General features: G+C 49.4%; 1 protein-coding gene across 1 annotated transcript in view; it reads left to right on the forward strand.

Moving 5' to 3' along the window:
- Positions 1-15,947, forward strand: part of POLE4 (DNA polymerase epsilon 4, accessory subunit) — a 104,424-nt gene that overhangs the window by 20,493 nt on the left and 67,984 nt on the right. Inside the window, exon 2 of the mRNA XM_063915911.1 lies at positions 776-860. Coding sequence (XP_063771981.1) covers positions 776-860 — 85 coding nt within the window. The remainder of the gene's footprint in view (positions 1-775; positions 861-15,947) is intronic.

The raw sequence follows: 15,947 nt of genomic DNA on the forward strand, positions 1-15,947 counted from the left end.
AGGGTTATGGTTATGTAGCATCGGTTGAGTGATGCTCAGCTGTTGTTCATACTGTTAACTGGGTAAGTTTATCACAAGTTGTACAGTGTGATTGGTGTGGCTGGTATGAGTCTTACCCTGGATTCCAAAATCCTTTCCTTGTAATGTCAGCTCTTCCGGGCACAGTTTCCTTAACTGAGGTCTGGAGGAGGGGCATAGAGGGAGGAGCCAGTGCACACCAGATAGTACTGAATCTTTCTTTAGAGTGCCCAGTCTCCTGCGGAGCCCGTCTATTCCCATGGTCCTTACGGAGTCCCCAGCATCCACTACGGACTACGAGAAATAGATTTACCGGTGAGTAAATTCTTATTTTTAAACTGTATTCTGTATAATAAAACGTTCCCTTCACTCATGTGTTTCCTCCAGTTTATTTCCTGCTTCTCCCTGGTGACATCATGCATGGAGACAGCCTATCACCTTCTGTGGCTTGGAAATGCCGTTTCTGAGCCTTTCACACTGCACAATGAAACGTGTCTGAACCGTGTAGGACCCTGCTTTTTAACCGTTTCAAAATACCGGTATTTTGAAAACTGTAAATTCAAGGTGGCCCTTTCACACCGCAGCTAGAACCGTTTTGGAAGGCTTAAAAATCTGCAGTTTACCGGGTTAAAGCTGCGGTGTGAAAGGGGTATTAGATAGGGAAAAAACAGACACCCAACTGACTATTCAAACAATTTAATTCCTCCCATGTTGTGTGCAAAATTAAAGGTGTGTTTTTTTTTTTTTTTAACTACAGGAATTATTCATTGAAACAATTGCCAAAGATGCATATATATATGCTCAACGAGGAAAGAGGAAAACACTACAGCGCAAAGACTTAGGTATGCATTCAGTTAGATTTTGTTGAATTAAAAAAGAAAAAAACCTCTTTAAATCATTTTAATGTTTTTGCTACAGCAGAGGTTCTCAAACGCTGTTCTCAATGCACCCCAGCTTTAAGTTTATTCATGCTTGGCCACAGGTGACTTAATTAGCACCTCAGTTCATTTGATTTAAACATCTGCTGAGCCATGGATAGGATATACCTAAAACCTGGACCATTGGGGTCCCTTGAGGGCCATGTTTTAGAACCTCTGTTTGATAGTCATGTGCTCATCCTTGAAAACAAACCAACCTTTTTTTCCCTCTAGCATCCATAAGGAATATTGGGGGAAACTAGTACGGGTATAGACGGGGTCCAAAGGAACCAGTGCACTTTAAATTTCTTCAACTGGGTGTGCTGGCTCCTCCCCCTCTGTGCCCCCTCCCACAGGCAGTTTAGAAAAACGTGCCCTCAGGAGAGGATGCACATCTCTGCAGCTCCAGAGTGTTTTCTTCAGTTTAATTTAAAACTTTTATTTCTCTAACGTCCTAGTGGATGCTGGGAACTCCGTAAGGACCATGGGGAACAGCGGGCTCCGAAAGAGGCTGGGCACTCTAGAAAGACTTATGACTACCTGGTGTGCACTGGCTCCTCCCACCACGACCCCCCTCCAAGCCTCAGTTAGATCTTGTGCCCGGCCGAGGTGGGATGCACACTAGGGGCTCTCCTGAGCCCTTAGAAAGAAAGTATAGATTTAGGTTTTTTATTTTCAGTGAGACCTGCTGGCAACAGGCTCACTGCAGCGAGGGACTAAGGGGAGAAGAAGCGAACTCGCCTGCTTGCAGCCGGATTGGGCTTCTTAGGCTACTGGACACCATTGGCTCCAGAGGGATCGACCGCAGGCCCAGTCCTTGGTGTTCGGTCCCGGAGCCGCGCCGCCGTCCCCCTTACAGAGCCAGAAGCAAGAAGAGGTCCGGAAAAACGGCGGCAGAAGACATCAGTCTTCACCAAGGTAGCGCACAGCACTGCAGCTGTGCGCCATTGCTCCTCATGCACACCACACACTCCGGTCACTGAGGGTGCAGGGCGCTGGGGGGGGGGGGCGCCCTGAGCAGCAATATAAACACCTTGGCTGGCAAAAATACATCACATATAACCCCCAGGGCTATATGGATGTATATTAACCCCTGCCAGATTCCATAAAAATGCGGGAGAAAAGTCCGCGAAAAAGGGGCGGAGCCTATCTCCTCAGCACACTGGCGTCATTTTTCCCTCACAGCTCCGTTGGAGGGAAGCTCCCTGGCTCTCCCCTGCAGTCTACACTAAACAGAACAGGGTTAAAACAGAGAGGGGGGGCACTAAATTTAGGCGCAGTATAAATTATATAAAAACAGCTATAGGGGACATAACTCAGTTAGTCCCTGCATTATATAGCGCTCTGGTGTGTGCTGGCATACTCTCACTCTGTCCCCCCAAAGGGCTTTTGTGGGTCCTGTCCTCATTGGAGCATTCCTTGTGTGTGTGCGGTGTGTCGGTACGGCTGTGTCGACATGTTTGATGAGGAGACTTATGTGGAGGCGGAGCAGATGCCGATAAATGAGATGTCGCCCCTGTGGGCCGACACCAGAGTGGATGGATAGGTGGAAGGTATTAACCGACAGTGTCAACTCCTTACATAAAAGGCTGGATGACGTAACAGCTATGGGACAGCCGGCTTCTCAGCCCGCGCCTGCCCAGACGTCTCAAAGGCCATCAACGCTCCCTCAGATGGCAGACACAGAGTCTGACTCCAGTGTCGACGAGGTTGAGACATATACCCAATCCACTAGGAACATCCGTTACATGATCCCAGCAATATAAAATGTGTTACACATTTCTGACATTAACCCAAGTACCACTAAAAACAAAGGGTTTTATGTGTGGGGAGAAAAAGCAGACCGTGTTTTGTTCCCCCATCAAATGAGTGAATGAAGTGTGAAAAAGCGTGGGTTTCCCCGATAAGAAACTGGTAATTTCTAACAAGTTACTGATGGCGTACCCTTTCCCGCCAGAGGATAAGTTACGCTGGGAGATATCCCTTAGGGTGGATAAGGCGCTCACACGTTTGTCAAGGTGGCACTGCCGTCTTAGGATACGGCCACTTTGAAGGTACCTGCTGATAAATAGCAGGAGGCTATCCTGAAGTCTGTAATTACACACTCAGGTACTAGACTGAGACCTGCAGACTGCTGCAGCGTGGTCTGTACCCCTTTCAAACAGGGATACTATTTTGCGAACATAAGACGTCGTCTTATATATGAGGGATGCACAGAGGAATATTTTGCCGGCTGGCATCCTGAATTATTGCAATGTCCATTCTGTCAGGAGGGTATTGGAGACCCGACACTGGACAGGTGATGCTGACTGTAAAAGGCACATAGAGCCTTATAAGGGTGAGGAATTGGTTGGGGATGGTCTCTGGGACCTCGTATCCACAGCAACAGCTGGGATGAAAATATTTTACCTCAGGTTTCCTCACAGCCTAAGAAACGCACTGTATTATCAGGTACAGTCCTTTCGGCTTCAAAAAAGCAGGCGGGTCAAACGAGGGAAGAGGGAAAAAGCTGCACCAGCAGCCAGTTCCCAGAATCAAAATTCTTCCCCTGCTTCCTCTGAGTCCACCGCATGACGCGGGGGCTCCACAGGCGTAGCCAGGTACGGTGGGGGGCCGCCTCAAAGATTTCAGCGATCAGTGGGCTCGCTCACAGGTGGATCCCTGGATCCTTCAAGTAGTATCTCTGGGGTACGAGCTGGAAGTCGAGGCGTCTCCCCCCCGCCGTTTACTCAAATCTGCCTTGCCGACAACTCCCTCAGGCAGGGAGGCTGTGCTAGAGGCAATTCACAAGCTGTATTCCCAGCAGGTGATAGTCAAGGTGCCCCTACTTCAACAAGGACGGGGTTACTATTCCACACTGTTTGTGGTACCGAAACCAGCCGATTCGGTGAGACCCATTTTAAAATGGAAATCCTTGAACACTTACATAACAAAGTTCAAGATGGAATCGCTCAGGGCGGTTTTTGCAAGCCTGGACGAGAGGGATTACATGGTATCCCTGGACATCAAGGATGCTTACCTGCATGTCCCTATTTATCTTCCTCACCAGGAGTACCTCAGATTGTGGTACAGGATTGCCATTACCAATTCCAGACACTACCGTTTGGACTGTCCACGGCACCGAGGGTGTTTACCAAGGTAATGGCAGAAATGATGATACTCCTTCAAAAAAAAAAAAAAAAAAGGGAGTTTTTATTTATCCCATACTTGGACGATCTCCTTATAAAGGCAAGGTCCAGGGAGCAGTTACTGGTCGGAGTAGCACTATCGCAGGAGGTGCTACAACAGCATGGCTGGATTCTGAACATTCCAAAGTCACAGCTGGTTCCTTCCACTCGCTTACTGTTCCTGGGGATGATTTTGGACACAGAACAGAAAAAAGTGTTTCTCCCGCAGGAGAAAGCCAAGGAGCTATCATCTCTAGTCAGAGACCTCCTAAAACCAAAAAGGGTATCTGTGCATCGTTGCACACGAGTCCTGGGAAAAATGGTGGCTTCATACGAAGCAATTCCATTCGGCAGGTTCCATGCGAGGACCTTCCAGTGAGACCTCTTAGATAAGTGGTCGGGATCGCATCTTCAAATGCATCAAATGATAACCCTGTCTCCAAGGACCAGGGTGTCTCTACTGTGGTGGATGCAGGGTGCTCATCTTCTAGAGGGCCGCAGTTTCGGCATACAGGACTGGGTCCTGGTGACCACGGATGCCAGCCTTCAAGGCTGGGGAGCAGTCACACAGGGAAGAAACTTCCAGGGCCTATGGTCAAGTCAGGAGACTTCCCTACATATAAATTCTGGAACTGAGGGCCATTTACAATGCCCTAGGTCAGGCAAGACCCCTGCTTCAAAACCAGCCGGTACTGATACAGTCAGACAACATCACGGCAGTCGCCCATGTGACCCGACAGGGCGGCACAAGAAGCAGGATGGCAATGGCAGAAGCCACAAGGATTCTCCGATGGGCGAAAAATCACGTACTAGCACTGTCAGCAGTGTTCATTCCGGGAGTGGACAACTGGGAAGCAGACTTCCTCAGCAGACACGACCTACACCCGGGAGAGTGGGGACTTCATCCAGAAGTCTTCCTGCTGTTGGTAAACCGTTGGGAAAGGCCACAGGTGGACATGATGGCGTCCCGCCTCAACAAAAAGCTAAAGAGATATTGCGCCAGGTCAAGGGACCCTCAGGCGATAGCTGTGGACGCTCTAGTGACACCGTGGGTGTACCAGTCGGTTTATGTGTTCCCTACTCTGCCTCTCATACCAAAGGTACTGAGAATAATAAGATGGCGAGGAGTAAGAACGATACTCGTGGTTCCGGATTGGCCAAGAAGGGCTTGGTACCCGGAACTTCAGGAAATTTATATCAGAGGACCCATGGCCTCTGCCGCTCAGACAGGACCTGCTTCAGCAGGGGCCCTGTCTGTTCCAAGACTTAGCGCGGCTGCGTTTGACGGCATGGCGATTGAGCGCCGGATCCTGAAGGAAAAGGGTATTCCGGAAGAAGTCATTCCTGCGCTTATTAAAGCCAGGAAAGATGTTACGGCAAAGCATTATCACCGCATGTGGCGGAAATATGTTGCATGGTGCGAGGCCAAAAAGGCCCCAACAGAGGAATTTCCACTAGGTCGATTTCTACATTTCCTGCAAGCAGGAGTGAATATGGGCCTAAGTCTAGGCTCCATTAAAGTACAGATCTCGGCTCTGTCGATTTTCTTTCAAACAGAATTAGCTTCAGTACCTGAAGTTCAGACATTGTGAAAGGAGTGCTGCATATTCAGCCCCCGTTTGTGCCCCCTGTGGCACCTTGGGATCTCAACGTGGTGTTGAGTTTTCTTAAAATCACATTGGTTTGAGCCACTAAAAACCGTGGATCTAAAATATCTCACGTGGAAAGTGGTCATGTTATTGGCCTTGGCTTCAGCCAGGCGAGTGTCAGAATTGGCGGCTTTATCTTGTAAAAGCCCTTATCTGATTTTCCATATGGATAGGGCAGAATTGAGGACTCGTCCCCAATTTCTTCCTAAGGTGGTGTCAGCGTTTCACCTGAACCAGCCTATTGTGGTGCCGGCGGCTACTAGTGAATTGGAGGACTCCAAGTTGCTAGACGTTGTCAGGGCCCTGAAAATATATGTTTCCAGGACGGCTGGAGTCAGAAACTCTGACTCGCTGTTTATCCTGTATGCACCCAACAAGCTGGGTGCTCCTGCTTCTAAGCAGTCTATTGCTCGCTGGATTTGTAGTACAATTCAGCTTGCACATTCTGTGGCAGGCATACCAGAGCCAAAATCTGTAAATGCCCATTCCACAAGGAAGGTGGGCTCTTCTTGGGCGGCTGCCCGAGGGGTCTCGGCTTTACAACTTTGCCGAGCAGCTACTTGGTCAGGGGCAAACACGTTTGCAAAATTCTACAAATTTGATACCCTGGCTGAGGAGGACCTGGAGTTCTCTCATACGGTGCTACAGAGTCATCCGCACTCTCCCGCCCGTTTGGGAGCTTTGGTATAATCCCCATGGTCCTTACGGAGTTCCCAGCATCCACTAGGACGTTAGAGAAAATAAGAATTTACTCACCGGTAATTCTATTTCTCGTAGTCCGTAGTGGATGCTGGGCGCCCATCCCAAGTGCGGATTGTCTGCAATACTTGTAAATAGTTATTGTTAACTAAAGGGTTATTGTTGAGCCATCTGTTGGGAGGCTCAGTTGTTTTCATACTGTCAAACTGGATATAGTATCACGAGTTGTACGGTGTGATTGGTGTGGCTGGTAAGAGTCTTACCCGGGATTCTAAATCCTTCCTTATTATGTCTGCTCGTCCGGGCACAGTGTCCTAACTGAGGCTTGGAGGGGGGTCGTGGTGGGAGGAGCCAGTGCACACCAGGTAGTCATAAGTCTTTCTAGAGTGCCCAGCCTCCTTCGGAGCCCGCTGTTCCCCATGGTCCTTACGGAGTTCCCAGCATCCACTACGGACTACGAGAAATAGAATTACCGGTGAGTAAATTCTTATTTTTCTCATACGTCCTAGAGGATGCTGGGGACTCCAAAAGGACCATGGGGTATAGACTGATCCGCAGGAGCTTGGGCACACTATAAAGACTTAAACTGGGTGTGAACTGGCTCCTCCCTCTATGCCCCTCCTCCAGGCCTCAGTTAGATTTTGTGCCCAGGAGTGATGGGGGTCACACTAGGGGAGCTCTCCTGAGTTTCTCTGGAAGACTTTATATTAGGTTTTTTATTTTCAGGCAGACCTGCTGGCTTCAGGCTCCCTGCATCGTGGGAGTGAGGGGAGAGAAGCAGGACCTACTTCTTCTTCTTCTTCTTTGTTTAAAGGCTCTGCTTCTCAGCTACTGGACACCATTAGCTCCAGAGGGTTCGATCACTTGGTGCGCCTAGCTGCTTGTTCCCGGAGCCGCGCCGTCAATCCCCTCACAAAAGTTGGAAGAAAGAAGCCAAGTGAGTATGGGAAGAAAAGAAGACTTCAGTGACGGCAGAAGACTTCAGTAACGGAGGTAACAGCAGCGGTAGGGCTGCGCTCCAGGCTCCCACACACCAACGTCTCTGGCAGGGTGCAGGGCGCTGGGGGGGAGCGCCCTGGGGGCTTGTTGCTGACGGTCTACAATGCTGGCGGGGGACATATTACGGTGCCTGGGCACAGCGTATGTTCACCCCGCCAGGGTGCTGCAGGGGGGAGAGACAGCGGTAGCGCTGCGCTCCCTGCTCCCGCGCTTACCATCACCTGCAGGGTGCAGGGCGCTGGGGGGGGAGCGCCCTGGGCAGCATATAGCATAAAATCTGTACTTCACTGGCGAGGGGACATACTTGGGTGCCCGCCCCGCCAGTGCGCCGTGAACGGGAGAGGGGGGGGGAGTGCCCTGGGCAGCATTTAACAGATGAAATCACTGGCGGGGGTAACATGCTTCAGCGCCCGCCCCGCCAGTGCGCCGCGAACGGGAGGGAGCATCAGCAGTAGCGCTGCGCTCTCTGCTCCCGCTCTCCATCGGCCTGCAGGGCGCTGGGGGGGAGCGCCCTGGGCGGCATTTATAAAAAGATCCCAGGCGGGGGAACATACCCGGACACGGGGTGTCTTCGCCCCGCCGGGAGACCGCAGCGTGTACGCTGCGGTCCATAGCTCCCACACACCAACGGCTTTCGTGGGTGCAGGGCGCAGGGGGGGCGCCCTGGGCTGCCTTGGGACAAGAAGTAAGTTATACAGGGGGTTACCCCCTGTATATAGGGTCCCCAGCTAGTTTTTAGGGTATTATATATTTATATAATTGAGCGGGCTTAAGCGCGCCGGGAGGGGGCGGAGCTTAGCCCTCACAGAGGAGTCAGCGCCATTTTCCTCAGGTCCCCACCAGGATTCACTGTATAGTAAGAAGGAGGGGGGGCACAGTGTTTTTAATGCTATATGGGTGTCCTATCGCATTATGTTTAATAATGGACGCATAATCCTGATTGTGATACATAAATTCATTGTTTCCCTGTTTATTACCCACTATCGGTTAGTCGACATGTCGACAGGTGTGAGGGCTTTGTCACAAGCTGCTGTGGGGATAACTGTCGGCTTCGCCGACGCTTTGCGGTACTTGATTCGAAAAATTAAGTATTAGCAGGTTGGTTTTGTGTGCTTGAAAACAAGTAAACGCGCTAGGGGAGACACAGTTGTTTGTGGATGCCCTGTCGGCATCAACGATATTTCCGGGGTAAAAAAAATTAACAGGCTGTTATTGCCTTGTACCTGTATTTGTGTGTGTGTGTGTGTGTGTGTGTGTGTGTGTGTCTGTGTGTATATATATATATTGAGTGTTATTGAAATTGTATATGTATACTTCCCTCAGACCCCTCGGGGTTCCAAAGATGATTATTATTTTTTGCCCGCTTACTATTCCTTGCTGTCGACCTTTACTCAGTTTGTATCGACCATAACGTTCCTGGTAGATCCACATCGGGGGCACGTCAGTACATGGTCATACACATTCACAACACATTACTGTCACTAGGGACCTGACGGGTCTGGACAATCCACTTGCGTATAGGTTATATCTATATGTGTGTGTATATATATATATATATATATATATATATATATATATATATATATATATATATATATGTAGATATATGTTTATATATGCATGGTTAGGATATGTATGTTTTATTGTGTATTACATTATGTATATCCATGAATGCTGAGATAATGGTATTCTTCTCATGTGCTGATCGCTCTGTTGATTAAGCTCTAGATTGGCCGTGACGAGTTGGTTTTCGATCCTCTCAAGGAGTCCGAATATTAACTCCTGGTCGACGCAGAGCCCGGTCGCAAAGGATCATACACAGGAAGCTAAGTGATATTTTATTTCTATACTTTGGCCTTATTTGCATTGCATGCACATGAGGGAGTGTTGTATTCGGGTAAGCATCCGATAGAATTACCCTACCCAGAGTGGGTAAGCTTGCTTATGTTTATTCTACTTTATAACATTGCAGCAGGCTGCCGCGTGACAGCAGGAGGTGTAGCCGGGAAAATGCTGAGGTTGTCTCCGAGAGATACTCGAGGGAGGTATACAGCTGTTTGGTGAGCCCTCTGTTCAGTCACTCTCGGCGGATACAACTGGTAAGTCTAACTTTGTGAGTTAGCCTCCATCACAACGGTTAGTGACGCATTCTTTTGTGGGATGCAGTCGTTTTAACCGGTTCAATACCGTTCTTTTCTCTGACGTCCTAGTGGATGCTGGGACTCCGTAAGGACCATGGGGAATAGCGGCTCCGCAGGAGACAGGGCACAAGAATAAAAGCTTTAGGATCAGGTGGTGTGCACTGGCTCCTCCCCCTATGACCCTCCTCCAAGCCTCAGTTAGATTTTTGTGCCCGAACGAGAAGGGTGCAGGCTAGGTGGCTCTCCTGAGCTGCTTAGAATAAAAGTTTATTTTAGGTTTTTTATTTTCAGTGAGTCCTGCTGGCAACAGGCTCACTGCATCGTGGGACTAAGGGGAGAAGAAGCGAACTCACCTGCGTGCACAGTGGATTGGGCTTCTTAGGCTACTGGACATTAGCTCCAGAGGGACGATCACAGGTTCAGCCTGGATGGGTCCCGGAGCCGCGCCGCCGGCCCCCTTACAGAGCCAGAAGAGCGAAGAGGTCCGGTGAAATCGGCGGCAGAAGACGGTCCTGTCTTCAGACTAAGGTAGCGCACAGCACCGCAGCTGTGCGCCATTGCTCTCAGCACACTTCACACTCCGGTCACTGAGGGTGCAGGGCGCTGGGGGGGGAGCGCCCTGAGACGCAATATAAACAGATAATACCTTAGGTTGGCAAAAGAATACATCACATATAGCTCCTGGGCTATATGGATGTATTTTAACCCCTGCCATTTTTACAGAAAAGAGCGGGAGATAAGGACGTCGTGAAGGGGCGGAGCCTATCTCCTCAGCACACAAGCGCCATTTTCCCTCACAGCTCCGCTGGAAGGACGGCTCCCTGACTCTCCCCTGCAGACCTGCTACAGAATCAGGGTAAAAAAAGAGAAGGGGGGGCACTATTGGCAGCTAATAATAATAAACAGCAGCTATAAGGGAATAACACTTATATAAGGTTATCCCTGTATATATATATATATAGCGCTTGGTGTGTGCTGGCAGACTCTCCCTCTGTTTCTCCAAAGGGCTAGTGGGGTCCTGTCCTCTATCAGAGCATTCCCGGTGTGTGTGCTGTGTGTCGGTACGTGTGTGTCGACATGTATGAGGAGGAAAATGATGTGGAGGCGGAGCAATTGCCTGGGTTAGTGATGTCACCCCCTAGGGAGTCGACACCTGACTGGATGATCGTATTTAAAGAATTAAGTGATAATGTCAGCACTTTGCAAAAAACTGTTGACGACATGAGACAGCCGGCAAATCAATTAGTGCCTGTCCAGGCGTCTCAGACACCGTCAGGGGCCCTAAAACGCCCGTTACCTCAGTGGGTCGACACAGACACAGATACTGAGTCTAGTGTCGACGGTGAGGAGACAAACGTAATGTCCAGTAGGGCCACACGTTACATGATCACGGCAATGAAGGAGGCATTGAACATTTCTGACACTACAAGTACCACAAAGAAGGGTATTATGTGGGGTGTGAAAAAACTACCAATAGTTTTTCCTGAGTCAGATGAATTAAATGAGGTGTGTGATAAAGCGTGGGTTTCCCCCGACAAAAAACTGCTAATTTCTGATAAATTATTGGCACTATATCCTTTCCCGTCAGAGGTTAGGACGCGTTGGGAAACACCCCCTAGGGTAGATAAGGCGCTCACACGTTTATCTAAACAAGTAGCGTTACCGTCTCCTGATACGGCCACCCTCAAAGAACCAGCTGATAGAAGGCTGGAAAATATCCTAAAAAGTATATACACACATACTGGTGTTATACTGCGACCAGCAATCGCTTCAGCCTGGATGTGCAGTGCTGGAGTCGCGTGGTCGGATTCCCTGACTGAAAATATTGATACCCTGGATAGGGACAATATATTAACTATAGAGCATTTGAAGGATGCATTACTATATATGCGTGATGCACAGAGGGATATTTGCACCCTGGCATCAAGAGTAAGTGCTATGTCCATTTCTGCCAGAAGAGCGTTATGGACGCGACAGTGGTCAGGGGATGCGGATTCCAAACGACATATGGAAGTATTGCCGTATAAAGGGGAGGAGTTATTTGGGGCTGGTCTATCGGACCTGGTGGCCACGGCAACGGCTGGAAAGTCCACCTTTTTACCCCAGGTCACTTCACATCAGCAGAAAAAGACACCGTCTTTTCAAACTCAGTCCTTTCGTTCCCATAAGTACAAGCGAGCAAAAGGCCACTCTTTTCTGCCCCGGGGCAGAGGAAGAGGAAAAAGACTGCACCATGCAGCCGCTTCCCAGGAGCAGAAGCCCTCCCCTGCTTCTGCCAAGTCTTCAGCATGACGCTGGGGCTTTACAAGCAGACTCAGACATGGTGGGGGCCCGTCTCAAGAATTTCAACGCGCAGTGGGCTCGCTCGCAAGTGGACCCCTGGATTCTACAGGTAGTATCGCAGGGGTACAAACTGGAATTCGAGGCGTTTCCCCCTCGCCGGTTCCTGAAGTCTGCTCTACCAAAGTCTCCCTCCGACAGGGAGGCAGTTTTGGAAGCCATTCACAAGCTGTATTCCCAGCAGGTGATAATCAAGGTACCCCTCCTACAACAGGGAAAGGGGTATTATTCCACGCTGTTTGTGGTACCGAAGCCGGACGGCTCGGTGAGACCAATTTTAAATCTGAAATCCTTGAACACTTACATAAAAAGGTTCAAATTCAAGATGGAGTCACTCAGAGCGGTGATAGCGAACCTGGAAGAAGGGGACTATATGGTGTCTCTGGACATCAAAGATGCTTATCGCCACGTCCCAATCTACCCTTCTCACCAAGGGTACCTCAGGTTTGTAGTACAAAACTGTCATTATCAGTTTCAGACGCTGCCGTTTGGGTTGTCCACGGCACCTCGGGTCTTTACAAAGGTAATGGCCGAAATGATGATTCTTCTTCGAAGAAAAGGCATCTTAATTATCCCTTACTTGGACGATCTCCTGATAAGGGCAAGATCCAGGGAACAGTTAGAAGTCGGAGTAGCACTATCTCAGGTAGTGTTACGTCAGCACGGGTGGATCCTAAATATTCCAAAATCGCAGCTGATTCCAACGACACGTCTACTGTTCCTAGGAATGATTCTGGACACAGTCCAGAAGAAGGTGTTTCTCCCGGAGGAGAAGGTCAGGGAGTTATCCGAGCTAGTCAGGAACCTCCTAAAACCAGGCCAGGTGTCAGTGCATCAGTGCACGAGGGTCCTGGGAAAAATGGTGGCTTCTTACGAAGCGATTCCATTCGGAAGATTCCATGCATTCCAGGGCTTGTGGTCAAGCATGGAAACATCTCTTCATATAAACATTCTGGAACTAAGGGCCATTTACAATGCCCTAAGTCAAGCGAAACCCCTGCTTCAGGGTCAGGCGGTATTGATCCAATCGGACAACATCACGTCAGTCGCCCACGTAAACAGACAGGGCGGCACGAGAAGCAGGAGGGCAATGGCAGAAGCTGCAAGGATTCTTCGCTGGGCGGAAAATCATGTGATAGCACTGTCAGCAGTGTTCATTCCGGGAGTGGACAACTGGGAAGCAGACTTCCTCAGCAGACACGACCTCCACCCGGGAGAGTGGGGACTTCACCCAGAAGTCTTCCACCTGATAGTAAACCGTTGGGAAAAACCAAAGGTGGACATGATGGCGTCCCGTCTAAACAAAAAACTAGACAGATATTGCGCCAGGTCAAGGGACCCTCAGGCAATAGCGGTGGACGCTCTGGTAATGCCGTGGGTGTACCAGTCAGTGTATGTGTTCCCTCCTCTGCCTCTCATACCAAAAGTACTGAGAATCATAAGAAGGAGAGGAGTAAGAACTATACTCGTGGTTCTGGATGGGCCAAGAAGGACTTGGTACCCGGAACTTCAAGAGATGCTCACGGACGAACCGTGGCCTCTACCTCTAAGAAAGGACCTGCTCCAGCAGGGGCCTTGTCTGTTCCAAGACTTACCGCGGCTGCGTTTGACGGCATGGCGGTTGAACGCCGGATCCTGAAGGAAAAAGGCATTCCAGATGAAGTCATCCCTACCCTGGTCAAGGCCAGGAAGGACGTAACCGCAAAACATTATCACCGCATTTGGCGAAAATATGTTGCGTGGTGTGAGGCCAAGAAGGCCCCTACAGAGGAATTTCAACTGGGTCGTTTCCTCCATTTCCTGCAAACAGGACTATCTATGGGCCTAAAATTAGGGTCCATTAAGGTTCAAATTTCGGCCCTGTCGATTTTCTTCCAGAAAGAACTGGCTTCAGTGCCTGAAGTTCAGACATTTGTAAAAGGGGTACTGCATATACAGCCTCCTTTTGTGCCTCCAGTGGCACCTTGGGATCTCAATGTTGTGTTGAGTTTCCTAAAGTCACATTGGTTTGAACCACTCACCACTGTGGACTTAAAATATCTCACATGGAAGGTGACGATGCTGTTAGCCCTGGCTTCAGCCAGGCGTGTGTCAGAATTGGCGGCTTTATCATATAAAAGCCCTTACTTAATTTTTCATTCTGACAGGGCAGAATTGAGGACTCGTCCTCAATTTCTACCTAAGGTGGTTTCTGCATTTCACATGAACCAACCTATTGTGGTACCTGCGGCTACTAGGGACTTGGAGGACTCTAAGTTGCTTGACGTTGTCAGGGCCCTGAAAATATATGTTTCCAGGACGGCTGGAGTCAGAAAATCTGACTCACTGTTTATCCTGTATGCACCCAACAAACTGGGTGCTCCTGCTTCTAAGCAGACGATTGCTCGTTGGATTTGTAGTACAATTCAGCTTGCACATTCTGTGGCAGGCCTGCCACAGCCAAAATCGGTAAAAGCCCATTCCACAAGGAAAGTGGGCTCATCTTGGGCGGCTGCCCGAGGGGTCTCGGCTTTACAACTTTGCCGAGCAGCTACTTGGTCAGGGGCAAACACGTTTGCTAAATTCTACAAATTTGATACCCTGGCTGAGGAGGACCTGGAGTTCTCTCATTCGGTGCTGCAGAGTCATCCGCACTCTCCCGCCCGTTTGGGAGCTTTGGTATAATCCCCATGGTCCTTACGGAGTCCCAGCATGCACTAGGACGTCAGAGAAAATAAGATTTTACTTACCGATAAATCTATTTCTCGTAGTCCGTAGTGGATGCTGGGCGCCCATCCCAAGTGCGGATTGTCTGCAATACTTGTATATAGTTATTGTTACAAAAATTCGGGTTATTATTGTTGTGAGCCATCTTTTCAGAGGCTCCCTTTCGTTTTATCATACTGTTAACTGGGTTCAGATCACGAGTTGTACGGTGTGATTGGTGTGGCTGGTATGAGTCTTACCCGGGATTCAATATCCTTCCTTATTATGTACGCTCGTCCGGGCACAGTATCCTAACTGAGGCTTGGAGGAGGGTCATAGGGGGAGGAGCCAGTGCACACCACCTGATCCTAAAGCTTTTATTCTTGTGCCCTGTCTCCTGCGGAGCCGCTATTCCCCATGGTCCTTACGGAGTCCCAGCATCCACTACGGACTACGAGAAATAGATTTATCGGTAAGTAAAATCTTATTTTTTCCTTTTCCGTGCAGACAGTGGAAGGTTGAAAGGTTAGAGTTCTGCAGCCTTGGTAGGTTCGCAGAAGTGGATGTCGTTTTCTGTTTCCAACACATCCACCACTTGTCGCTGAGTCTATCTGGCTAGTTCCCACTCCGGTGAGCACTCGTCTACTAATTTCAGTTAGTCCAGGAATAGACTAAGACTTGTGAGTTATTTATAGAATCCAAAAGGGGAGCATTCTGAGTTACGGTTGTTCCCCTTACTGTTTTTCTAATCTTGCCGTTCCCCTCTGGATGGGGAGGTAGTACGCTACGTCATACAGAGGTGCGTCATGTTCAGGACATTGTCCGGTTGTCCCTGTATAAAGGTGCAAATCGTTGTTTCTCTCTGACTGTTCTTCGACACAGGGATTCGCTGTTGTTCCCACCGACACAGTTGTCGGAGGTGGGTTTCAGACCTACGAGGCCTGTTTTGGTGAGCAGGTCTACTGCCAGAGTGGCTTTCAAGGGGCCAGTTGGAATTGTGGTCCGGGTCTCACCTGCACATGCACCGGAATATAATCCTAAAGGCCAGGACATCACTCCTGTGGTGTCTGTTCTCTCCTTCTAGAGGGATGAAGGTTCGGGATCCAGGTTTAGATCCTGGTGTCCGTGCATACAGATCTCCGAGGCTGGGGAGCAGTCCTTGCAATGGACGTATTTCCAGAGGTTAAGGTTCAGTTGGAAAGCTTGTCTGCAATAAGCTTTCTTGATTTAAGAGAGATTTTCGACGAACGTATTCTTCGTGTTCGGCCAGACCACTTGTCAGCAGTGGCGTAAGTAAGCCGCTATGACGGAACAAGGAGCAAAGCGGCAATG

This window comes from Pseudophryne corroboree, chromosome 1 (genome assembly GCF_028390025.1).
Source record: "Pseudophryne corroboree isolate aPseCor3 chromosome 1, aPseCor3.hap2, whole genome shotgun sequence".
NCBI lineage: Eukaryota > Metazoa > Chordata > Amphibia > Anura > Myobatrachidae > Pseudophryne > Pseudophryne corroboree.